The sequence below is a fragment of the Dipteris shenzhenensis genome, chromosome 7, assembly GCF_047967505.1.
Source record: "Dipteris shenzhenensis isolate YYH24624 ecotype China chromosome 7, Dip_SZ_1.0, whole genome shotgun sequence".
Taxonomy (NCBI): Eukaryota; Viridiplantae; Streptophyta; class Polypodiopsida; order Gleicheniales; family Dipteridaceae; genus Dipteris; species Dipteris shenzhenensis.
The window spans coordinates 1730791-1755850 of NC_141602.1; the positions used below are offsets into that span (position 1 = coordinate 1730791).

The 25060-nt window shown below is 43.7% G+C and overlaps 1 protein-coding gene across 4 annotated transcripts in view; it reads right to left on the bottom strand.

Moving 5' to 3' along the window:
* The window catches only part of LOC147899800 (uncharacterized), a 93320-nt gene extending 73836 nt beyond the window's left edge, over positions 1–19484 (bottom strand). For 2 of the 4 annotated variants that reach the window (XM_087377311.1, XM_087377312.1), the window contains exons 1-3: positions 18900–19484; positions 5313–5364; positions 4976–5184 (exon numbers count right to left, since the gene is read on the bottom strand). In XM_087377311.1, the coding sequence (XP_087233437.1) occupies positions 4976–5184; positions 5313–5364; positions 18900–19198 (560 nt within the window). In that variant the 5' untranslated portion in view covers positions 19199–19484. The remainder of the gene's footprint in view (positions 1–4975; positions 5185–5312; positions 5365–18899) is intronic. The other 2 variants (XM_087377310.1, XM_087377309.1) reach the window with 2 other exon arrangements.
* Between the last annotated feature and the right edge of the window lie 5576 nt (positions 19485–25060).

Genomic DNA, 25060 nt, shown 5'->3' on the forward strand with positions numbered 1-25060 from the left:
TATGGGTGCCAACTATGTGCTTAATCGAGCACCCACTCGAGCATTGAAGACCATGACCCCTTATAAAGCATGGACAGGCCCCGCAAGCGTGTAATTTCTCACATGCAGGTGTTTGGATCTCTTGCATATGCACATGTAGACACTTTGCAGGATATGACTCCAAATGCTTCTAGCGGTTCACAGCCTCCTGCTGTTGCCCATGTTCAGCCTGATTTGCAGCCACTTGATGATCATGCCATTGATCAGGCAGTTGACGAGGAGCAGGAAAAGAGTTCCAAAGTGGCTCTTGATACTCTACAGTACAGCAAGCAAGCTGAGCCCTTGGCTGCCCGCAACACAGGTGCACAAAAAGAAATGCAGGGTTATTTTCTTCAGGTTGCTTTGATGGCTACTGCTTGTAATGAGGAACCTCTCTGTCATAAGGACACATTCGATAACTGAGAGTGGATGGATGCTAAAAGAAACATTTACCTGACTAAGGCAGCCCATAGCTTGCTGATAAAGAGTGCCCCATTTGATGGTACTCTTTATCAGCAAGCTATGGGCTGCCTTATTTACTTATGTCCTACCCAGCCAATATGCTGTTTCCCAGTTAAGCAAGTACATGCACAAGCCCAACACACAGCATTGGCAGGCAGTGAAGCTAGTCTTCTGTTACTTGGAGCCACGCAGCATTTCTAAAGTGATCAGTCTTCCCCGGATTCGCATGCATTAACGGACAATGATTGGGCCGGTTGTTGCGACATGAGGGTGTCTCCAGTGGCAAACTACTTCATGGATCCAAACCAGGAATTTCACAACAAATTCATAGGGCCTTGAATCAGGAAGACATTGCCATGCAGAATATCAAGCTAGACGTCAAATTGTAGCCTTACTCCCACAGAGTGCAGTAAATCAATTCGTCTGCCTGCATCAGCTTTCAGGGCCAAATTGCAGCTTCAAACTAGAATTTTCACAACCATACCCTAGGGCTTTTAATCAGGATGGCAAAGCGATCAGATTGATGTTAAAAAATTCAGTTCTGACAACTTTTGACCCCCTAGGGGTCTGACATGTGGCACCCAAGAACTTCCAGTGGGAATTTGGCTCATAGGTGTGCCATAGGCTGAAACCTCAACCAAACCCTCAAACTCAACTTCCAAAAGCAAATCGCAGCTCTCTAACTAATTCGCAGTTCAGGAAAGGTATCCACAAGTGGCTGGCGGTCAAATCGCAGCATCAGAAACGCATCCGCAGCACACTGGAACAAATCGCACTTGGAGGAATTCTTCATCAAGTGGCAGGAAATCTCAAACAGCATGGGGAGAAGTCAGCGATTGTCCTGGAATACAATTTGCAGTAAAGAGAGAGTGTGGGAGAGGGAGAAAACACAGCACTAGGGCCCAAAAATAATGGTTGGACCCCCCAAAGGACTTTATCGCAATAGAATAACTTTGTACAACTGGCTCGCAGAGGGAGCATGAGGCTGAATACAACTAGGATATACCTTTGTAAGACTAGAATAAGTCCAATCATACAAATTTAGAATTTTTGTTGTTCTAAAGATCAAAAATCTACAAAGAGCTGAATACAACTAGGAGCCTAGAGGCGCTTAATTGTTCGACTAGGGCAGCCAACCAGAAAGCATGTGCTTTCCAAAAGCTGGGCCTGCTTTTCTTGCCTAAAATAGGCGATTTTCTCTAGAAAGTCTAGCTTTCTCCAAAATATCCAAAAGAAGGCACTTTCCTCCATAGAGTGGGGCGCCCTTACTGTTTTTAGCTCAAGTGGGCCCTTCTTTAATTGGGGCGACACTTGTCTTGTGGTTTTTCCCCTTAGAAATTGGGGACTTTAGCATTCTCCAAAGTCGTGCACCTTGCACAAACAATATCCAATATTTCTTCTAGCTAGGTATGAGAAAGGATCTGACAGAATGCCTTATTTGTCAGAAGGTGAAGTATGCCTTATTTGTAAGAAGGTGAAGTATGGTAGGCAAAAGACACCTGGACTCTTGATGCCTCTTCCCGTGCCCTAGGCGTCTTGGGAAAGCATAGCAGGGGACTTTATCTTTGATCTTCCTAAATGTGTGGGGACTTGTCAATTCAGTAAATAGGCTCAATTCATACCTGTTAGGAAACCTATCAAAGTAGGCCACATGGCAAGAGTGTCCAGTTCTCTTATAGCAATGCAAAGCAAAGTAAATAAAAGATATTCAAGTTAACCAAAGTCAACCTTCTTTGACCAAAGTCAATCTAATAAGGGTTCCTCTTTCTTTCTTGGGAGAAGCACATAGGCTCAGGGACACATGCTCCGATTTTCAAGGTAAAAGGATGAAAATTTCCCACAATTTTCCATGATTTTGCGCTCTGATACCAATGCAGTAGGACCGGCCTTGTTTCTAGCTATATGTTACCAGTTTGGCCTAGGATTCAACTACTCCATTAGCAATACCTAGCTAGAGGACAGTAACTGGCAGAAACCGAACTGCAAACAAATGTGCAACCAGCTAGTCCAGGTTAGCATGGAAAGAAGTTCCTTCATTAGTTGAAAAGAATGGGCGTCACAGGCTGGACTTGCCAATAGGAACTTGTGAGGGCTCTACAAGGACAAGTACAGAGTGATCTCCTCTTTAGAGTTCAGCTAGAGCAAGTACTCAGCTATTAGAAAGAATCACATGAGATGTATAGTCAATGATATGTACAAATGAAGTACAGCAGCCTACTTATAGCTCCAGGGCTGGCTGCAAATTACAAGATTGCTCATGGGATAGATCCCCAAATGCCACGTGACAATAACCCAGCAGCCTATTAAAAGGACTATTAAGAGCCTACTAACTAGCTAACTAAATAGCCTACCAACTAGCCCCTTTGTTACACTCATCTTGCGAGGCTGAGTACAGGGCAGTTACAACCACAGTCGAGTGTATTTGGCTAAAGTGCTTGTTGGGTAATCTTCGTGCATCATTAGAGGAGCATACTCCAATTCTCACTGATAGTCAGAGTGCCATTGCAATGGCATAGAATCCTATGTTTCATGTGCGTATGAAACACATTGAAATTCAATATCGTTATGTCAAGGAGCGGCACTATTTCCCTTTATTAAGTTTGTAATCCCTAACCTCGGTTAGAGGTTGAGTTTGTGGGTGAGTTAGTCATCGACCCCAATTAGGTCCATCCTAGGGTTTTGTCTCTATGACCACCCTAGCTTTGTAGTTCATTGTTGCTGCTGCAGTTTCATTCCACTGCTTTAGCTCCATTCTCTCGCGTTCTCTCACTTCCATTTCCAACACCTACTAGAATGATCAGGACCACATAGGTCCTCCTTGGTAAGAACCCCTCAAGTTGTCTCTAGAATATCATGAGCATGATCATCCTCGAGATCCCAAGTCTCCCTCTGAAAGGGTTCAACATGATCACCAATGGCCATCTAGATCGCATTGCGGAAGGTTTCATGGACCTCAGTACAAGTGGTGCCGATTGAAAGACAGGCAAGAGTAGACCTCCGAGACAAGGTGCTTTGCAAGATCCAAGCCATCCTCAAGTTCGGAAGGGGAAAGCTAGATGGTCATCTGTCAAATGGATGATGGCATCGACACTTGCAGACTTGGCGAGATGGTGAGTTCTTGGTTGAATCTGTGCGCCAAAAGAATGACATCTCCATGATTGGGAGTACCATAGGTGCTGCATGGAAACAACCTATGTACTAAGATGGTTTACTTGTAAGGAACTCAACCTGGATCAGCATGAGCTGCGGAGTCATGAACCAAAGTTCAAGGACACCTTCGACTTGTTCCTAAGAGCTTCTCTATGGGAGCTGATGCTGAAGCATCTGCATCGACAGGTGAGTGTTGGCCCATGGTGAGGTGATGAGGGGGGGCATCGGAATAGAGTGGTGAGAACTTCCCCACCTACGAGCCCCCATATGAGAAGGACCGTAGGGAGGATGACATTACAGCATAGGATGGGGTGAAACAGGAGGGACTAGGACTGCCTTGTGGGCAGCAGATATCAGCCATGGGCCACACAATATTGGAGTTTAGAGGCCAACTCCCCACCTGTGAGCCCTCCCTTAAGGACATGGGGGAGTTGTACCAGCAGCATAGGATGGGTCCAGAGGGAGGCCACATGGGCTGAGAATAGACCTACACTTGTCTATAGCATGGCATAGCTAATGCAACATGTAAATAAAACCGATGTCCTTGCAATCACACAACATCTGGTGTGGAAGACATGCCACCGCACAACCCCCAATGTGCCTCGCTTCAACACGTGTACACCCAAGAAGATAAAAAACTGTGAGAGAGAACACTGAGATGTCCAGCCCAAAAGACCTCGTAGATAGATGTAGAAATCAGTATAAAAGGAGCTCTCAAAGTCTACCAACACCTACAGCAAACTCCAGTGAGGTCAGGCACCACCACAAGCCTCGTATGCTACACCCTCACTAAGGATCTTCAAACTGCCGCATGCCTCTTGCAGGCTTCAGTAGCTGCTCAAGGGAGCCCTCCTGCTAACTAGTCTCACAGGCTTCACTGCTGCTCTTCACCTTGGTGGTGATCTGCACACAGGAACTGCTAAACGCCCCCAAAGGGGGGGCACTTTTATAGGGCTCAGGATCCCTCAGTCTGGCCAACATGCCTCTTCTGTTATTGGCCGACTCTGCCGCATGGCAGTCACTGGCCTAACCTCACTGCAGGACTGCAACTGCAGTCTGTACTTGCTAACCTGCAGACTGTACTGCCAACTGGCAGTCTGCTTCTGTACTTGCTGCTGTACTGCTGACCAGTGCATGTTGTCTGATGACCGGTGCCGGTGCCTATAAAAGTCTCAAAAATTTATAAGTCTAAAGTACAACATTATGATCAAATTATGAAAAGCCATAAAGCACAGTATGACCTTGTTTCTGTAAGCATTTGCATGTGTGTGTTACCCTGGACAGCTATGCTTCCCTTTCCAACTTGACTGATGGAAGAATACAAGTTGATGCCAGATGAAAGAACCTGTAGAAGCCAACTGGCCTCAAAATCTCCGCCAGCTGGTCAGCTGTTAGCTCTTCTTTACACAGGCCAAAGGGATTGAGACCACCAGGAATTGCATGTAGCCGCCTCATTGCAGCTGCGGTTACTGCATCTCTTGTTTGTGAGCTAATCATAGCTGCTACAAGTAGATGAAACCTTTGAGTCTCCTTATCCGCAGCTTCATCAGCCAACTGGACGTCAAACCACGCTGTGTGTTACATTTACACATGCTGACAATAGGCGTAATTGAATTAAAGCATTCAATCCCATAACCATATACCAGATATGTAAAAATGCATAGCTTGTATCAGTCAACTACCTGATGGGTGCCCATATGATCCACAGGAGCATCTCGATCAGCTCGCATGCATCTGTGCATGAATGACAGATTTTCAATGGCTTGGCTAGAGCAGAATTATTAAAATTTATTCCACCACATATCTTTACCCTTCCGCTCTTCTTAAAGACAGAGACAACAAACTAGACATGCTATGAGTAGAGACAAAGAGTTAGGTTGAAAATTGCTGAAAGTCAAGTATATCAAACCAATGTGAACATTTTTTTAAACTTGTCTTGAATACTGAAACACCAAACTACACGGCTCCGGCTCCTCCCCCTCTCTTGGAACTAACAAGAAATAGAGAAATACAGCTCTGAAAGAATAAACTGCTCGAGTTCTGTGCTTTTGGGAGAAGATTGCTCCCTCTCCCCCTTTGCCCTCCTGTTCAGCCCCTACTCTCCCCACCTCCCCTACCCTAGCCTTCATCTCCCTCCCCCACCCTTTTCCTCCTCCACCAACTTCCTTACCACCTTCTTTCTCTCTGTGGTACCACCTCCTTTCTCCCTGAATTACAGCGCTCCTCACAGGAACAGTCAGTTATGGCCTCTTCTCTCCTACTCTTGCCTCCGCTCTGCCTGCTGGCCTATATGGCCTTGGAATGTCTCTGAGACAGCCTAGCCCCTGGCCAGACTGTAGAAAAAGTAAAATTGTTATGTTAGCTCACAATAAGTTGAAAAACAGCATTTGATGCAATCCCTAACACATGCAAAGCTGATAAAACTCAACATCGTATTCTAACAAGACGGATCGACACAAGCGTATTCTTTAAAGAAGACACTTGACTACCCTGTCACACCAAGTAGCCTTCAATCTATCACATATATGGGGTTCTTGTGTCAGTTTACGGAACCTTTTGACGCAGTCCTCCCATAGGGGGCCAATCACTCGTAACTGTGCCAGTACAGCACCTCATGACCTCTCTTACAACTTCTATTAAATTGAATCACATCTTCCTGGAGTAACCCTACAAACAAAGAGGTATGCACCAGGAAAATTTATTTCAAGGGCCAGTCTTGCGAATTCTCCAAATGTCGTGTGACGAAACCACTCCCGCCGGCATTCCACGCATGTAATCTGGCTGGACTCTCGAGTCGTGGAGTCCACAATCCAGCTGGACAGTCTTCCGGGTTCCCTATGAAGTTAGTACGAACTTACGGGGGGATTTTCAAAAGATTGCGCATCTAATAGCCCCCATGGTCCAGATTTATTTATGAGCGCTGAAACGCGGGAAATCACCCCAACGGTCTAGATGCATTTATGGGTGCCAAAACACAGTCGATTGTCCATCAACGTCTCGCACACTGACGTTTCATAAGTTTTCCGAGGGAAACAATCCTTTCATCATTACAAATCTTACAAAGAGCAAGGGGGAAATGTAGGGATACACATTAGTAGTGGTGACATTACAGTATCCTATATACGATATAGTAGTATAGTAGATATACATATACGTATTTAATTTTACCCTGAAGCTCAACCAAAAATAACGACGGGAGCAGATGTGATCTCTAGCAATATGTTAGTGAATTTCTTTGGGGCATGCTCGAACTTAAGTCCGAGCATTTGATAGTTTGTGCATTAAAGGACGATTTCCCTCCCTCCTTAGGGTTGGGATCTCAATTGGAGCAGCTAATTGCCCTCAGTCCTCCACACATTATGTTGGCTGCCTAATGTATCATACTTGATGCATAAAATCCCAATCAATAACTCATTTTTTTCTACATCCTTTGACAACTATCATGTGTTGGACGTCAACTGCCCCATCTGTGAAGCCTCACCCCATATGATGACCAGATAAGGGCAGATAGACACGGGTAGATGTTGGGTAGATAGATGTGCACATGCCTTGACATGGGTCTCTTCCTAATGTCTAGGATTGCCATATGGCAGCATTTTTGCAAGTAGGGGTCACACCTATAAATAGGCAAGGGATGGCGGTACAAATCTCACATGGCCAGTCGACCTACTTGTCGGGTCCAATCAGGTCTATTCGACCTTGGGTCGGCAATATTTGGATCAACCTATTCCATGTTGAAGTCCAGTTTTCTAGAAGTATCCAGCCCTGTCAAATGGGCCCTTAGGCTCACTCCCAATCATCCCACCAAAGCCTCAGCACAAGCGACACAAGTGTATAGGAGTACAGCCCTCATCCATTCAGTTCTCTCTGAGATACTCCCCCTTTCATTGGCTGTAGTTTACCTGCATCTGGCTGGAAGTCCATAGCCCATCTTTGTGCGTACTTTCCCAGGCTTAGTGAAGCTTCCCTATGACGATTTCAATTGATTCTACTTGTGTTACGTACCAGTTAGATTGTGGCGTGACCTCAAATGGGTCGGTGACAAAAGATCCTTATAGAGACCAATGATAATGTGCATAAAGGTAAATAGTTAATTGTGTTGATGTGTTATAAGGATTGGTCAAGGATTTAGCTGTCAAGGTCTCAGATGATTGGGGTCTGAGATGACTAGGATGATCCCTGACTCCCATGCACATTAGATGGTTAAATAGTGGCAATCGCTAAGGGGCAAAGAAAGTTTAGTGATTTAAAAAGAACCAAAGGGGAAAAATGATTTAATGCATAGGGAGGGGTTAAAACATTAAGCAAATATGGGGGATTTCACGTGAACCCACTTTGGAAAAGAATGACATATTATTCGAATGAACATCTCATGCTGAGCGTTAGAAAAGCTATCTGCTAGGTGGAGATTGTGGCTCAGACACTCATGAGTGGTTCAAACAAAGAGACTTAGCTGTAACATTTGGTATAAGAGCATGTGTTAAGCAACAGGCTGCTTACACTCTAGTGATTGGGTTCAATTCTTGCAATTGTTGTGTGCTAGGGATTTGTGGTGAGCGGTGAGTCTGATCGACGCAGAAAGAATTTTGTTCTAGGTTGACGGAATCGGCGACGGCTTGCTGTAGAAGGCCATAGTTTGGAAGTTTGCACAACTTGTTTGATGCGCAAAAGCTTAATGGGCAGGGGACGACTAAGCAGAATAGGTGGTCGTCAATGACACGGAGAGTGTAACGGTTAGGCGCTCTAGTAGGTTTGCAAATCAGGGGATGAAAGAGGACAGGCCGGCATGAGAACATTGGGTTATTCGACAATGCCTATCCCACAAGAATCAGTGCAAGGTATGTTGCCCTATTCCCTTGGTGCAACTCCATCTGTTATGGGAAGGCATAGGAACGAGTAATCACGAGGACACAGATCCATACATGCATGTGAACACGCGCAGACGAGAAAGGAGAAATGCGTCTGACAATGAGTTTGCTTTCGGTTCACATTCTTCCTTCCCTCCCATCCCTCTCATATCTTCCGCTGCCATCTTTCCTCCAGTGGCTTCTCATCCTCCTCCTTCTCCCATGCCACTGGACTCCTATAGTTTATTTCCCTCTATCTCTCCCGCTGCCTCTTTTTCCCCTCTCATGTCATATCCCGCCTCTCATGTTCATCCCTCCCCCTCAGGACCTTCTCCGAATTCTTTTATTCCTCCGATGGTGCCGCCTCTCCCTTCTTCTCACTCCGCTCCTGTTCTAAATTCTCTTATGCCTCCACCGGTTGCTTCTCCCTATCATTCTCTTTCTTCCTCTCACCCTGTCTCTACAACAGCCAAACATGTTTTCACTGATATGACTCGTTTTAACGGGTCTAATTATACCACATGGTCAAATCTCATGCGCCATGTGCTTGATTCTCAAGACCTATGGGAACTCATTCAAGGTACTGAATCGCAACCTGATCCTCATGTTTATCCTTATCAGGTAGTTCGCTCGTGGCGACATCGTAATGCCACTGCCATTGTCGAAATCATGCAAGGTCTTTTACCTGAATTTCACTCTCAATTACAGCATTTTGATCTTGCCTCTGAGCGATGGGCACATCTCACTGACCGCTATGCAGCTCGAGATCGTACTCGTCGCATCAATCTTGACCATGATCTCCAACAATTCCAGATCCTTGCTGATGATGATCTCAAGGTTAAACTAGCAGATTACCGGCGGTTAGTTGCTGAATTTGCCACAACTGGTCCTCCCAAATCCGAGGATGACCAAGTTACTTTCTTTTTAAACAAACTTCCGCCCAAGTATTTCAGTTTTATGCAACAAATCATTTCTCAACCATCTCTTCCTACTTTTTATGAGTTCGAATGTCAACTTTTGCGTTATGCTCGCCTTTACTCTCAGGTCCACCAAAAACATAGCATTCCTGCTTCAGAGGGGGCTCTTCTCTCCGGGATTCAAAAAGATCAACCCAGCTCCCGGAAGGCCTCCTCATCATGATCTCTTCATTTCTCGCTAACCGGCAACAAGGGGAGTCCGTTGTGGCAATAACTCTGTTGCTACTATTCATGGTGTTGGTTCAATCACATTTGATACTGACAAAGGCCCCAATCTTGCTCAATTGGATCAAGTGTTTTATGTCCCCTAATTAGGGGTCAATCTTCTTTCCGACCATCAACTTTGCCTTCTTGGTCGCACGGTGCTATTTACAAAGATGCATGTCGACATCATAGATGAGACCTCGGGACTCCTTTTAGCTCGAGGCGAAGCCCGACCTCATGGTCTGTACTTCATAACTCAATTTCTTGAGACTCCCTCCCATACCGGCTCTGAGTTTCATCGGCTTTATGGTATTGCTACCCTGAAAGATCCAACTGACACAGAATGATTATGGCATTATCGCCTGGGACATTTGTCCTATGACTCTTTATATGAAATGTCTCGGGATCATCTAGTTGATGGCCTACCTAAATTATCGCGAGCCAAAGATATTTGTCGTCCATGCCAATTAGGCAAACAAAGCCGAACTCCTTTTCCTTCTCATTCCACTTCTCGAGCCAGTGAGATATTGCGTCTAATCCACCTCGATATTAGTGGCAAATCTCATGTTCCTTCACTGAATGGCTCACAATATTTCTTCTTAATTGTGGATGATTACTCTCGATATCAATGGGTGTTCTTCATGAAAGAGAAATCTGACACTTTTTCTTTCTTTGCTACTTGGGCTTGCTTGGTTATGAACCAAACGGGAAAGTCTATTGGGATTGCTCGTAGTGATAATGGTGGTGAATTCCTTTCCCATGAATTCACTCAATTCCTTCACGAGCATGGTATCCAACGCCATCTTACATCTCCAAATTCGCCCTCCCAAAATGCTCGTGTCGAACGGAGACAACGCACAGTCATGAACATGGCCCGTTCCATGCTTTTTGCAGCCGAGTTGGCTGAACGTCTCTGGCCAGAAGCTGCGAATACTTCTGTCTATATCCTTAATCATTGCCCTACTCAGCCCATCCCGAACATGACGCCTTTTGAGGCCTTCTATGGCTACCGACCTTCTATTTCTCATATTCGCATCTTTGGATGCCGCGCGTACACTCATACTCCCAATGATACTCGCGGTAAACTAGAACCTCGTGTTGAACTTCTACTTCTAGTTGGCTACTCAGCAGAAGCCAAAGCTTATCGCTTATTTGATCCTCGCACAAACAAAGTTTTGGTTCGCCGAGATGTGGTCTTCGATGAAAGAGATGTTCTGAAAAATTCCTCTATTCTCTCCGAAATTTCTCTCTCCTCCCGAAACTTCTCTCTCCACCCATTGCTTCTCCTCACGACCCGCTGCCACGCTCGTATCGACAAACTATGAAGGATTCCGGGATTATTCCCTTAGAACTTCCTCCTTCCGGTCCTCGACGCTCTACTCGAACAACTTCTTCCACTACCACCGCCTCCATTTTTACCACGGCCTATATCATACATTCTGAACCTGCCACTTGGCACGAAGCAGTTCAACATCCTGCGTGGCATTGTGCCATGGAACAGGAGCTTGAGAGCATTGATCGCAATGAGACCTGGATTTTGGTCGATTGACCCACTCACAAAAAGGTCATCGGAACCAAGTGGATCTTCCGAACAAAACTCAAAGCCGATGGAACACTGGACAAGTACAAAGCTCGCTTAGTAGTGCAAGGATTTCGCCAAAAACATGGTATCGATTATGAGGAAACCTTTGCCCCTACTGCTCGATTAACTTCCTTTCGCCTTCTTCTCGCCCTAGCCGCTCATCACCGCTGGTCTATCTATCAGATGGATGTCAAGAGTGCCTTTCTCAATGGCTACCTTGATGAGGAAGTCTATGTGACTCCCCCACTTGGTTCACATGATAGACACCTTCCTCAAAACTAATGGATTTCATTCCACTCCTTTTGATCCAAATTTATATATCCATCAATCTTCAGAGGGGGTCTGCTTTATCTTACTCTACGTAGATGATCTTTTGCTTTTAGGCTCTACTCCCACTACACTTCAATTCATTAAAACTCAACTCAGCACCACATTCGAAATGACCGATCTCGGTCTTCTCTCCTATTTCTTAGGCATGGAAGTTGTTCAGCATTCTGGTGGCATTTTTGTTTCTCAACAGAAATATGCTCTTCAACTCCTTGATCAGATCATTCCCCACGAGCCTAAGCTCGCTGCCACTTCCTTAGATCCCACAGTCAAGCTCTCAAAAGACTTGGAGTCTCCTCCCTTTGATGAACATCTCTATCGTCAGGTTGTTGGCAAGCTGCTCTGGCTCCTTCACACTCATCCGGATCTTGCTTACTCAGTTTCCATTCTCAGTCAGTACTTTAATGAACCCAAGCTCACTCATTGGAATGCATGTATTCGTATCTTGCGGTTCATACGTGGTACTTACTCTTATGGTTTACATTTCAGACCAGGACTAACACTACAGGGATACACTGATTCCGACTGGGCTGGCGACCCGGACAATCGCTGTTCTCATGGCGGCTACATTTTCTCGTTTGGCTCGGCACCTGTTTCTTGGTCTAGCCGTAAACAAGAAACTGTGGCTGGCTCTTCTACTGAGGCTGAATACCGGGCCTTGTATGATTGTACCACAGAGGCCATATATCTCCGACAGTTTTTGGCAGAGCTACACTTTCCTTGCACTGAACCAACGATCCTCTACGTCGACAACAAAAGTGCCATCGCTCTCGCCGGCAATCCCATTTTTTCCAACCGCACCAAACATGTCGGTGTACACTTTCATTTTACTCGCGAGCAAGTGGAATTTGGTACTACTCGATTGATCTATGTTCCAGCTGCCGATAATCATGCTGACATTCTTACCAAGCCGGTTAATCGCCCTACTCTTGAGCATCTCAGCCCACGGTTGGGGATTGGTATACTGCCTCCTTCTTAGCAGTTTTTTTTTGTATACTTAAGGAAGTGAACAAATCCCCTGCGAGGGCACTCCTTCAAGTACTTCTTTTTGTTCCATCATCTGGGCATTTAGTGAAGATGAAAACCTACTTTGTAGGCATCTTCATCTAAATGAAAACCCTTTAATTTTTTTTATTTTATATATATATATATATTTTTAAAGGCTGATGAAGAAGATAGATCACTCATGGAACACCTCTTTGCTTCTCCCGTCTACATTGGACATTGAGAGGGGGTGTTAAGCCAGGCAATCTCCAATTCTAGAGGACAGGATAATCAAAGGCCACCAAACTGGCACAAAGGTCCGATCACTTACAGGTAAAAACACCACAGGTGAATCTCCGTCAGGACACAAATCAACAACCAAAACCCGGACAAAACTCAACAACCAAAGCTCTGTCAAAAACAGGCTCCTGAAGAGCCCAGGATCGCGGAGGCCACAAATGGCCCCATTCTGGTCGACCAAAACTGGAGTTACACGTATAATACCATATAGAAATAAGAACATTGTGATGCTTGAGAGAATAAGCCACCCCCTCTCACCGCCGAAAGATGGAGGAAAGAGCAAAGGTAAAGAACAAATTTGTCGTAGCAGTACTGATAATCCAGAGAGGTCGGAGCTGAACAGTGAGCCAGTGTTGTTCGATCTTGGACCTCGAGAGAGAGGAGTCTATCCCCGCCTCCATGCAGGTAGAAGATTCGAAACAACAGTCATCTAGACACATTTGAACAGAAAGGGTCCCGCCTAGGGAGAACTTGTAGATCCTGGAAGTCGATGCCGATGATGGTAGCGTAGATCCTGGAAGTCGATGCCGATGGTGGTAGCGGTGAAGAATCATGACCCCCTCTTTCGAAGGAATGGGGAGTGTCAAGCCGGAAACCGAACAGGGAGGTAGGGATGGGAGTAGAAGATGGAGTTCTGAAAGGGAGGGAGGGATGGGAGTAGAAGATGGAGTTCTCTCCCTTAGTGCGCAGCGGAATGAAGAGGAAACTGTTATGTTCGTAGGAGTGATGCTCCCTGTACCTATGGTATCAGAGCCATGGTGAGCTAAAGACCCCAGATCTCTGGTGATCTAAAGATCTTGCTTCTTCATGGAGGCCATAGGTACAGGGAGCATCACTCCTATGAACATAACAGTTTCCTCTTCATTCCGCTGCGCACTAAGGGAGAGAACTCCATCTTCTACTCCCATCCCTCCCTCCCTTTCAGAACTCCATCTTCTACTCCCATCCCTCCCTCCCTTTCAGAACTCCATCTTCTACTCCCATCCCTACCTCCCTGTTCGGTTTTCGGCTTGACACTCCCCATTCCTTCGAAAGAGCGGGTCATGATTCTTCACCGCTACCACCATCGGCATCGACTTCCAGGATCTACAAGTTCTCCCTAGGCGGGACCCTTTCTGTTCAAATGTGTCTAGATGACTGTTGTTTCGAATCTTCTACCTGCATGGAGGCAGGGATAGACTCCTCTCTCCCGAGGTCCAAGATCGGACACACACTGGCTCACTGTTCAGCTCCGACCTCTCTGGATTGTCAGTACTGCTACGACAAATTTGTTCTTTACCTTTGCTCTTTCCTCCACCTTTCGGCGGTGAGAGGGGGTGGCTTATTCTCTCAAGCTTCACAGTGTTCTTATTTCTATATGGTATCATACGTGTAACTCCGACACTTGAGGAAGTGAACAATTCCCTTGCAAGGGCACTCCTCTTGTGATCTCCTCTTGGGCATTTCACAAGGATAGCCAGCACCGCCATCGATATCCCTACACGAAGCTCCCAGCACACAATGTTTGCCCCTCCAAATTGGCAATTGAGAGGGGGTATTCAGCCACTACACAATCCCCAATATATGGGGCAATCTAACAACTCGCAGGCCAGCCATCTCAGCCAAACAAGTGGCCAGAAAGACCAGCTGGTTTGGCCGACCAGTTGGCCGACCAGCTGGCAGGCCCACCGACCAGCTGGCCGACCAGCTAGGTCTGGCCTATAAAAGGCGTCTGCCCCCACACTCCTTGTGACAGGACAGGACCTGCAGCTCTTCTCCTCCATGCTTTGCTGCAGCCCCGCCTGCTCCACTTCTACCTCTCCTCTTCAGTTCTGCTCCTCTCTGCCTCCTGGCTGCTCCATCCTCTCCTCCAGATCTGTCCCAACTTCTGCTCCTCTGCTCCAGATCTGCTCCTCTACTTCAGCTCTGTTCCTTCTGCTCCAGATCTGTCCCATCCTACTCCAGATTTGTCTCTTCTGCTCCTCTACTCCAGATCTGTCCCCTCCTGCTCCAGATCTGCTCCTTTTCTTCATCATGTTGCTATTCCAGATAGCCTGAAGGTTCCTTCCTCAGAGCATGCTGGTTTTCAGCCATTTCCTAGGGCAGCTCCATCCCTTCATCATCTTCGTCATCATCAAGCTACACGGAGGACTGCGTTACGCTCCCTCTGCTGCTATCTTTTCTACTGTTTCTCTACATGGAATCATCTTTCTGATTCACCTCAACCACGGTCCTTGAGACACGACAGCTTGAGGTTCTTGTATTCAGTTTTTCATATTACCGACAGGCACTATGTTTTCTGAGTTCCGTTCTTCAGTTGTGTCTGAGTATTGTCTATTTTTTATCGTGGTTCCACAGGATAGACACCTCTTTATCCTCTGGAAAGTTAGTTTCTTTGTATGCCCTAGAACCCACTTGGTTTGCCCCTAGCATCTTCATAGCTTAATGCAATCGCTATTGCACCATCCAATGGACCGTGTTTTAGATGCCTTCAGCCGCATCTTTTGAAGGATTGTCCAAAAAATAAGAGTCATTGCATGGCTGAGATGTTGATCTCAGAGTGTGATACAGAGATGGAGAGAGAATCCCAACGACTTGCAGATTCAGCTAAAGGGACCTTCACTCAGGTTAGAAACAGCTAAATTTGGTGTTTTGTTGCTAAAAAGTTTAAGAATGCACTTGATAATAGCTTGTCTCAATCCGCAGCAACGGGGTACTCAGACTTTGCGGTATGGAATTAATAAAGATGAAAAGGCAAGTCGCCGAGCATAAAGTCATTATGTTGTTTAACTCAGCATCAACACAATTTTATTACTTTCACATTTGCAAAGAGACTGAAGTTGAAAACTAGCCCATCTAACTATGTATATATAGTTTGGATGGCAGATGGAAGTCCAACTGAGGTGTGGACCAAAGAATCATACAATTGGGAGCTACGCATCCAAGACTACATGGAAAACTTGGATTTTGAAATTATCAAGCTTGTTCACATAGATGTAGCACTTGGAATGACATGGCTCTTGAAGAACAATCATCTTAAGGCGCATTGGCAAAAGCACATTTATAAGTTTGAATTTGATTGTGTATTTATATACTTCGAGGCGAGAAGGATCTTCCTCAATGCCCTTTGATTTCAACTATGGAAGTATCATTATTGTTTACTTAGTTAATTTTTTTGTTTGTTTATTTTAGATTTGAAATGACAATAAAACGTTAAAAAAGGGAGTGGGAGGAAAAACATAATAAAAAATATTGCACACATGCAGACACACAAATATGTATATGTATGTATAGATACATATATCTATAGCAAAACTAATAGGTACCTAAGAGTGGATGAACTCCAACAGTAGAATATACCAAAGGACTAAAAAGAAAATGGGCTATAAAGCTCCCACTTTGGATTTTGATTTTACATTCAAGGATCCTAATACACCGCCCATGAATAATAGCTGGATGACAGCTATCCTTATGTACTTTAGTTCGTGGCTCAGTTAGTATGCCACCTTAGTTAGCTGAGTTTGGTTTGAGACCCACATATAGGATTCTTCTATTTCTTTGTACTAGAGTTCTTTTGGCTTTCATAACTAAGAAGAGGAAAACTGTTTTCAGCCTCCACCTTTGTGTGTATTCGCCCATTGTGTATGTGAGAAAGCCGCAAGTGAGACTCCTTCTGTTGACTCTGTGCCAACATGAACTTATGTAGAAAGGGAAGGTGATACAACTCAAGCCATTATAGTACAAGACCAGGGGGTGATTTCTTTGGTAGACACTGGATGGCCAGAATTGCAAGATGTTCAGACCAGTTGAGAGTACTCTCAACGGAAGCAAGAACGGAAGAGGGAGAGAGAGAAACAGAGAGCCACACAAGTTTTGGTGGGTGCAGAACCACCCTAATCTTCTTTTTCATTCATTTATATATGTGTTTGAGTATTGTACATAACCGGGGTAAAGGCACAGTGACCTTTAACCCCCACAAAGTCCACATTGCAGTATGGACTATTTTATGAGACTGGGGTTCAGATACAGTTGCATGGATACAGTGATGCTGATTGGGCTGGTAGTATTTCTGATAGACGATCTACCAGTGGATATGTGTTCTCTTTTGGGAGTGCTGCAGTCACTTGGAGTAGCAAGAAACAGCCTACAGTTGCCTTGTCGAGCATAGAGGCTGAGTACAGGGGTGCAACAATGGCTGCATGTGAGGTAGCTTGGTTACATAAGCTACTTTATGATATGCATCAGTCTACAGATGGGCCAGTTGTCATTTATTGTGACAACATGAGTAGTATACACTTGGCAAATAACTCAATCTATCATGCTAGAACAAAGCACATTGAGGTGCATTATCACTATGTGCAGGAGAAGGTTTTACTAGGTCTTATTGATCTAGTTTATGTCAGCACAGAGGATCAGGTAGCTGACATACTCACGAAGGCATTGGGCATAGAGAAGCTGCGCAAGTTCAGAGACCTGCTTGGTGTGCAAGAATTGGGATTAAGCTCGAGGGGGAGTGTTGAGATATACCAAACAATTACAAAGTAGAACAGAGTAGAGTTTTTGTAACATGCAACGGCTAATGATCGTGTAATCGTAGCAAGACCTTTAAACCCATAGCGAGTCATCTTTACTTATGCACCATAGAGAGATGAAAGAGTGATGAGGGTTAGGAGATAGAGAGTCAACAACCAATTGGGTCCCTGTACCCACTGAGGGCCCCCTCCCCCAATATAGGGGAGAATTTGCTTTAATCTTGGAGAACTGAAATACAATGAAAGACTCTTTGAGAAAGCACGGAATGCAACTCGGAAGAGACACTTGTGAACACTAGAACAGACCCAAAGACCAAACAAGCAGCTCCAACCAATAGCCAAGACCTCTATGCTGTCCACGCCATTGATGTAGAAACTCTAGGAGGCTCGTGATGAGGCTAGTGCTGTCCACAGGCATGCAGGGTTACTGCGTGAGTGAGAGAGATGAACTGAGGAATATGGACAAAGAGAGCTGAGAGAGATGGCTGAGAGCTGAGAAATAACTGAGTGAAAACGGAGAGATTAAGTGGCTGAACTATAAACTGAAATGAACTGCTGAAAAAACTGCTCTTGATGCCGTCCAAAACCATGCTGAATGCTGCGTGCAGGTGTTACCTTTAAATGCAATCTATACAGCTGACTCTAGAGCTGGGTTGGCGTGGCAAAGGGGCAGCAGCAGAGGCTGGAGTAGGGCTGGTACTGGCTGGGGACACGCCTTAATAGGCCTTCAAACAGGCCGACTGGTAGCTGGTTTGACCAACTGGCCAGCCAAGCGTGACCGACCCAATGGTCGGGTCAACCGACGGGTCAATCTGACCCAACCTGGTCAGCCTACCCAGCTGGCCCATGGTTGGCCTTTTGACCTAACCTAACACTAACTGACGCTAACCTTTTGGGTTGACTTCTAACCAGCCTAATCTGGTTCTCCAGTGGATACTAGAGGACTTTGACTAACCCTAGGGCTCGAACACTGACGTCCGTAGCTCATGCCTGACTCGTCCCCAGACTATATAGGGCTCATAATGGGACCACTTCATAATGGGATCTACTGATGTACAATGTGCACTTGATATCGAATCCAGTCTGTCACAATGCACCCAAATGCAAGGGTGCATGTGACAGTTTCTTCCTTCAAGTATCATAGGCCTTTCTCAGAAGTAATAGGATTAGATTATTGAATTACCGTGCAGTGAGAAAGTCCAACACGTGGTATAAATACTAAAAGACGACGCTTGGATCATAGAGAGGCTTCATGAGGATAACTCCTTGCATCATCTCTCTATATTTGTTCCTGAAGCGTTTTTCCTTTGCTTAAACATGTTCCTTTTAGACTCCTTTCAACTACTCCTTTGGCAAACCCTATAGTGAAGCCATCACATGTTTTTTCTTTGGAACAAAAAGCAAGGACTAAAAGTAACATCTTATACGTTAAACCCCTTCGTCTTACTCGGTTTTATTCTAGGGGACATGGTTAGCAAGCATAATAAAAAGAAACTTCAAGAAAATCATACGCTTGGAAAACCAGATATTTATTTGCCTTATTTCATCGATAACGGTATGCCAATTTTCTGGAGCCGCCTCCTCGTTAGCTCTCTTTCCAGCCGATGATCCACCTGCCCCCTTGGAGTTAACTTTCTTTTTTCCAAAGTCCTCGATTTCAACGTTTGCATTTGTGTCCGATCCCACCTCTTGAAGACTCTCACTTTTACGTTTCATCAACAATGACCCAGCCCTCAACAGTAGAACCGATGACGCTGAAGCGCCCTCGTGCACCGTGTGAGGAGTCTGCAACAATGTACCGTTTGTTTCAAACAATTGCGTATCATTCTCTTCCATTGTTTCTTTAAATGCAGGGTTCTATGTTTGGGAAGTATTTGCATTGCAACGAACTCAAGTCATCGATCACCAACGTTAAAGGGTAATACAGCTAGCTGTACGTCTTGCTTGTTATGACACGCCGACTAAGAGCTTACAGACTTTCCTTGCGTATCCCAATCAAAATCTCCGGTGAGGTGCACATAAACAAATGATGGCATTCTTGGGCCCATTCCCAGTTCCACCAAAACAAGCCTTCTCACGCATCATCACCATCACTGAATTTGAAGACTCTTAACTCGTTCCAGCTTTAAAAATTTGCCTTTTTTGAGCGATGATAAGAAACATTAATTTTTAAAAATGAATTTTTTTATGCAAGAACAGCACGGCCTATCTAGCATAAAAATTCATGTTTTTAGCACTGCCCAAAAAAAGTGTCCCACACCATTTTTCGCCACGTGGCTCCCTACTATTTTGGTTCTCTCTCTCTCTCTCTCTCTCTCTCTCTCTCTCTCTCTCTCTGTGCAAATCATTCAAACTTTCCTATACTCGGGCTTCCATCACAGGTGTTGCAAATTAATAATTCATTCATCTTGACAATTGTTTTCCTTTGATAGAACCAATTGAAAGCAGTGCTCACGAGTACTTGTTTAAGCTCGGTTGGCAAGGTAGGTGAAGCTTGAGATGGACTCACAAAAAGCACTTGGAAAGCCAAATTTTTTTACCTAAGATAGGCCACGTTGGTGCGGCTTGTTCTAGGTTTAAAAATTTGCCTTTCCAAGTGCCTTTTGCGAGTGATGATAAGAGACATTTAACTCTTCAAGAAGATTTAAAAAAAGAAAAAGTTTATGCTAGAATAGGCTCATCAATGCGGCCTATTCTAGCATTATATTTTCCTTTTTTTTTAAGCTACATTTTTCAAGCTGCATCAAACTTAAGATGCACTTTTGCAGGCTCTTGGAAATGCAAATTTTTATACCTAGATAGAAAGATTTGCATTTCCAAGTGCCTTTAAGAGTGTCAATAATTAACATTTTAATCTTCCACCATATCTTAAAACTAAAAATTTTTATGCTAGAACAAGCCGCACATAGCTAGCCTATAAGAGTGCATCTCAAGCTTGATGCAGCTTGTCAACATACCATTCAAAAAGGATATATTTTTTCAAAGACCCCCCTTTGCAAAGGAGTGCCTACTTGGGTGGTCCTACTAACCTCACGCTTGAAAAACAATGCCCAAAAATGAGCGATCATGCTATAAACTTGGTGGATAAAATTAGCCATAACTTCATAAAATGATTATTTTGATACATGTAACTTTATTAGATGTTGAAATAAACATAATAGATGTGTAAATCATGTCCTGCTATTTGGTTTGATATGCTACATGGACCCATTTGGATTTTCCAATCAAAAGATATAGGCTGTCAAAGTTTTATGTTGGAACACGCCGCGCCGGCAACATAAAAGATTTTAGCTTTATAGCTTTGTTGGCAATGTGGATGAACATCAAATGCACTCACAAAAGACACTTCAAGAGGCAAAATTTTTTTGGTCTTCCAGCAGATGATTACAAATGAAATTTTTTATGCTAGAATAGCCCGCATTGACACGGCCTATTCTAGGTATTAAACTTTGACAGCCTTTATCTTTTGATTGGCAAATCTAAATGGGGTCATGTAGCATATCATATCAAATGGCAAGACATGATTTACACATATATCATGCTTGCTTCAACATTTAATAAAGTTACATGCATCAAAATAATTATTTTAAGAAGATATGGCTTATTTTCTCCACCACGAATAGAGCTTGATCTCCTATTTTAGGTTATATTTTTTTCAAGATGAGGTTAGTAGGATAGACCATTTTAGGCTATTGTTTTGCAAGGGTTAGGTTAGTAGATAGACTTTTTCAAAGGGGGTCATTGAAAAGCAATTCTTTTTTAAAGCTATGTTGGCAAGGTGCATCAAGCTTGAGATGCACTCTTATAGGCTAGCTATGTGTAGGAAATGGAGAAAGGCCCCGTCTGAGAATGCTACTGAGGTTTGCAAAAATTAGCTCAAAACATTTTTGCATGCTAGCCATGCCATGCAAGGCAATACTCTACCATTGGAAACTTGGTTAGCTTGGTGGGATATGAGAGCTTTTCATTGGGGTCCTTGGTTTGTTTCACGATATGAATTTGGTGTGTTTGTTCCTACCACAAATCTTTTCGAGGCTAGGCATGCACGCATGAAAGCAAGTGTGGGACATAACGACCAAATTTTATTGTTTGAGGCTACAAGGGCGATTTGTCCTTTGCAGTTCTTCCGAAAGGAATTAGAATCTAGATGTGGTCATGGGATGGTTGACATGGTGGAGCACTTTTATAGTAGAGGTGTTGCATCATCTTTGAGCAAGTGATTGGTTGACTTGGCAAAGGCTTTGATACAAACAGATGGGTGTGACCTCACCAAAAATGCAACATTCATGTGACAGTCCACGCAAAAACGTATTGTGCTTGCAGATCCAAATGAGGTCCTAGAAGAAGACAACCATAGACCGAAATATGTGACAATCAGTGTGACCAAGCAACACACACCCCTTACTCAAGCTAAAAGAGGCAACCAAACTATGGTAGTGGAGACAAAGGTACCAAAAACAATATGGGCGATTCACATAATAGAGCCAAACAAAAAAATGACTTCTTTTGGATTCTTGTCAAGCCAAGGTGGAAGTGTGGGTGGTACATTTGTGAAGGAGATGAGAAGAGTGCTTTTGGAGTGCTAGCGTGGCATTTTTTTACTAATGTATTGGAGTTTATTTCTATGGTATATCATAGCACACAATAATAAAAAGCGCTCTCTATGTATTAAATATTATTTTCATTGGGGTTCTTGGTTTGTTTCTCTCTCTCTCTTCTCAATTAGCACACTTTTGAGCTTGTAGGAGGAGACTTGACTATGTGTTCACTATGGCTAAATCATGTAATGTCATTCTTGTAGGTAGTAGATGTGGGCATCTAGAGTTTGACGAGGTGGACTTATACCATGCTCAAATCAATTTTTGCACTAATGGGTTCACAAAGCACTCGATCTATTTTGGCGGGTTTTCTTCTTCACTCAAAAACTTTCGTTGGGAATGTGGGGGACTCCATTCTTGGAACATCTCTAGAAACATTGCATGTCTGCATAATATATACTCAAAACTTGAGATTGTCAAGCTAGTTGGAACATCTCTTGCAACATTGCATGTCTACGCAATATATACTCAAAACTTGAGATTGTCAAGGTACTTTGCAATTTGTTGCCAACTTTCTAGCATCCAATGAAACTCCTTGGTGGGATGGTGGCCATTCTACCTCAAATAGATCAATATCGTTGCAAGATGGGATGAGGATCTACTAATTCCACCAAATAAGTCAATAAGGTTGCATGTATGCACGAAAGCACTTGGCTCCAATTTGTGGGTTTTACGAGTCTTTAGACACTATCGATTGTTTAGTAAGAAATATAAAAAAAGAAACTCTTTGAGGACTCACAAGATCCATTAGGCTTCGCCAAGGTTCTATAGTTATTTGCATGCTCTCACACTGACTGTGCAAAGCCACTAAAAAACTATAAATTAAAATTGGAAGGTAAATTGGCATTATTCTTCCTTGCAGGTTTTACGAATGATACCTGCAAAGTTTTGATGTCAACTTTCTGGGGGGGTTTTCTTTTGCTTTATTTTTATAAACAGATCCAATAGACAACAATCTCTTCACTGGCAGGCATAAAGCCCTTTTAACAGGAAAACGGATTTTTTTTAAATGCAAACCTACTTTTCTAGCAAATGGCTTTCTGGATAGTATTTTTTTCCCAGACAACGACTTTAGCTCTTGGGATAGTAAGTTGTTTTTTTCAGGCAACGACTTTAGCACCCTTAGCTTCTAAATCCTGCAAGGCACATTCATTTTCAAGATCTCATTGTAAGTAAATGGAAGATCCTCAAGCGCCACCACATATCAACTTAGTTTCGCAAACATGTTGCTAAAAAATCTTGCAAAGCATGCATCTGCTTCCCAAGGATTAAGATGCAACATGCATGTCATGTACTAATCCAAGATCAGAAATTGAGAGTCAATTGAACTATGATAATCTGATGGAGTAATAGATGTGTTGAAGGTTCTCACCTTGATTCTTGATTTGTGGGGATCTTCTTAATAGAAATGAACACATGAATTTGTTAGCATCTTGCTCACAAACGAACACGCGAGACTCAGATGAGCGAACGAAAAGCTTGAAGTGACTTGAAGACTTGTAGCTGGAGGAAGCCAAGGCAATCGTTCTAGGAAGAGCTCAAGCATGGAGGGAGAGTGGAGCCCCCGAATTGATTTATAGCCATATTGGAGGGGGGTAAAAAGCACACACAAGCTAAAAGCTGAAAAGTCAACAGCCATATACAAGATAAAAGTTGAAAAGCCAATAAGTAGAGGTTAAGAATTTTAGAAATTCCTAATAAAAATTCCTTAAAAACTAAGAATAATCACAAAACTCCCACTCAACTCAATCCTAAAGCATTGTCTCTAGGAGAGCCAATGCTAATATATATAAAGACTTTGAAAATAAAAGGATGAGCAAGTTAAAACAATGTGTCTCTGACCAAAATGTTAATTGAGGTGAAACTTAAGTAAAGTAGCCAAAAGTCATGATCTTGACCTCAAGAAGAATGCATAAACAATGAGAAAAGATGTCATCCTAAAGAAATCCTTGAGAATCCCTTCTATATCAATCCTAATCATTATTTTCCACACATGATCATCATCTCATTAAGTAGGAAAGTAATACACGACACCATGAACTCGTAACTCTTGCAATTATTACCTTCTTTATTCAATGAGCCATTTCCAATTGAACTTTTATGGTGAAATTCACACACATCATCTTCCATTCACTCCTGTGCTTGCCCAATAGCAATGAGACAATAAGTAGTTGAGCTATGCTTTTATGTGTCCCTTGCTAGAAGAACACACCACAATTTCGTGGATTCGTGGTTTTAAAATATGTGATGACCATTCATCATGACTTTTTCTTGATTTTATACTCTCAATTTTCACACTTAGCTCTTTCCCTAGACATCATTTTACATCCCTAACTTCGCACTTGTCTAAGGTTGCCCAATCCCTTGCTCACTATCCCCCAAATTTGTTTTCCTACTCATCCCTCATCTTCACATGTTAGTAGCACTTAATGAAGTTATTTGCCACCCATTAACATCAGCCATCCATTTCCTAACTTATCGCCACAAGTGACCCATCACACCTACTAGCCCACAACCCTAGCCTTACACAACCTCCACCTTAAACACACATCAACACCGGCCAGCCATGGATGGCATAGCAAAAGCAAAAGAGAATGAACGTGATAGAGAGAGAGAACCAAGACTCCATTCCCCCTTTTCAAAGAAAAGATGTCTAATAAGTATAAAAGAAACTCCAAGATCAAAGCTCAAGGGAGAAGTACATCATGCAAGGCATGAGAAAACAAACACTCTAGTATGAAAAGATGAAGCTCCAACAAGATAAATAGAAAAAATCCAAGCTCGAGGTTGTAAGTGCCCCCTTAACTCTATGGACAAATCCAAAAAGAATGGGGAGCCACTCCACTCCTGAGAAAAATAGTCATTTTAGTAGAGGCTACCCCTGAGGACCTATGCATGGCTCCCAAATGGCCACTAGGGTGTGTATAGTATCTATCCAAATACTGGCCTATGTGTGTGCATGGTGGACCTAGGAACCATCCAAGGCCTTAGTGCATGTGGACCTCTAGATATCCCATCCCGATATGCTAGCAAGACTCTCCCAATAAGTATCCATAGAGACATGTACATGTCTATAAGGAGAACTGGAATGTCAACCATA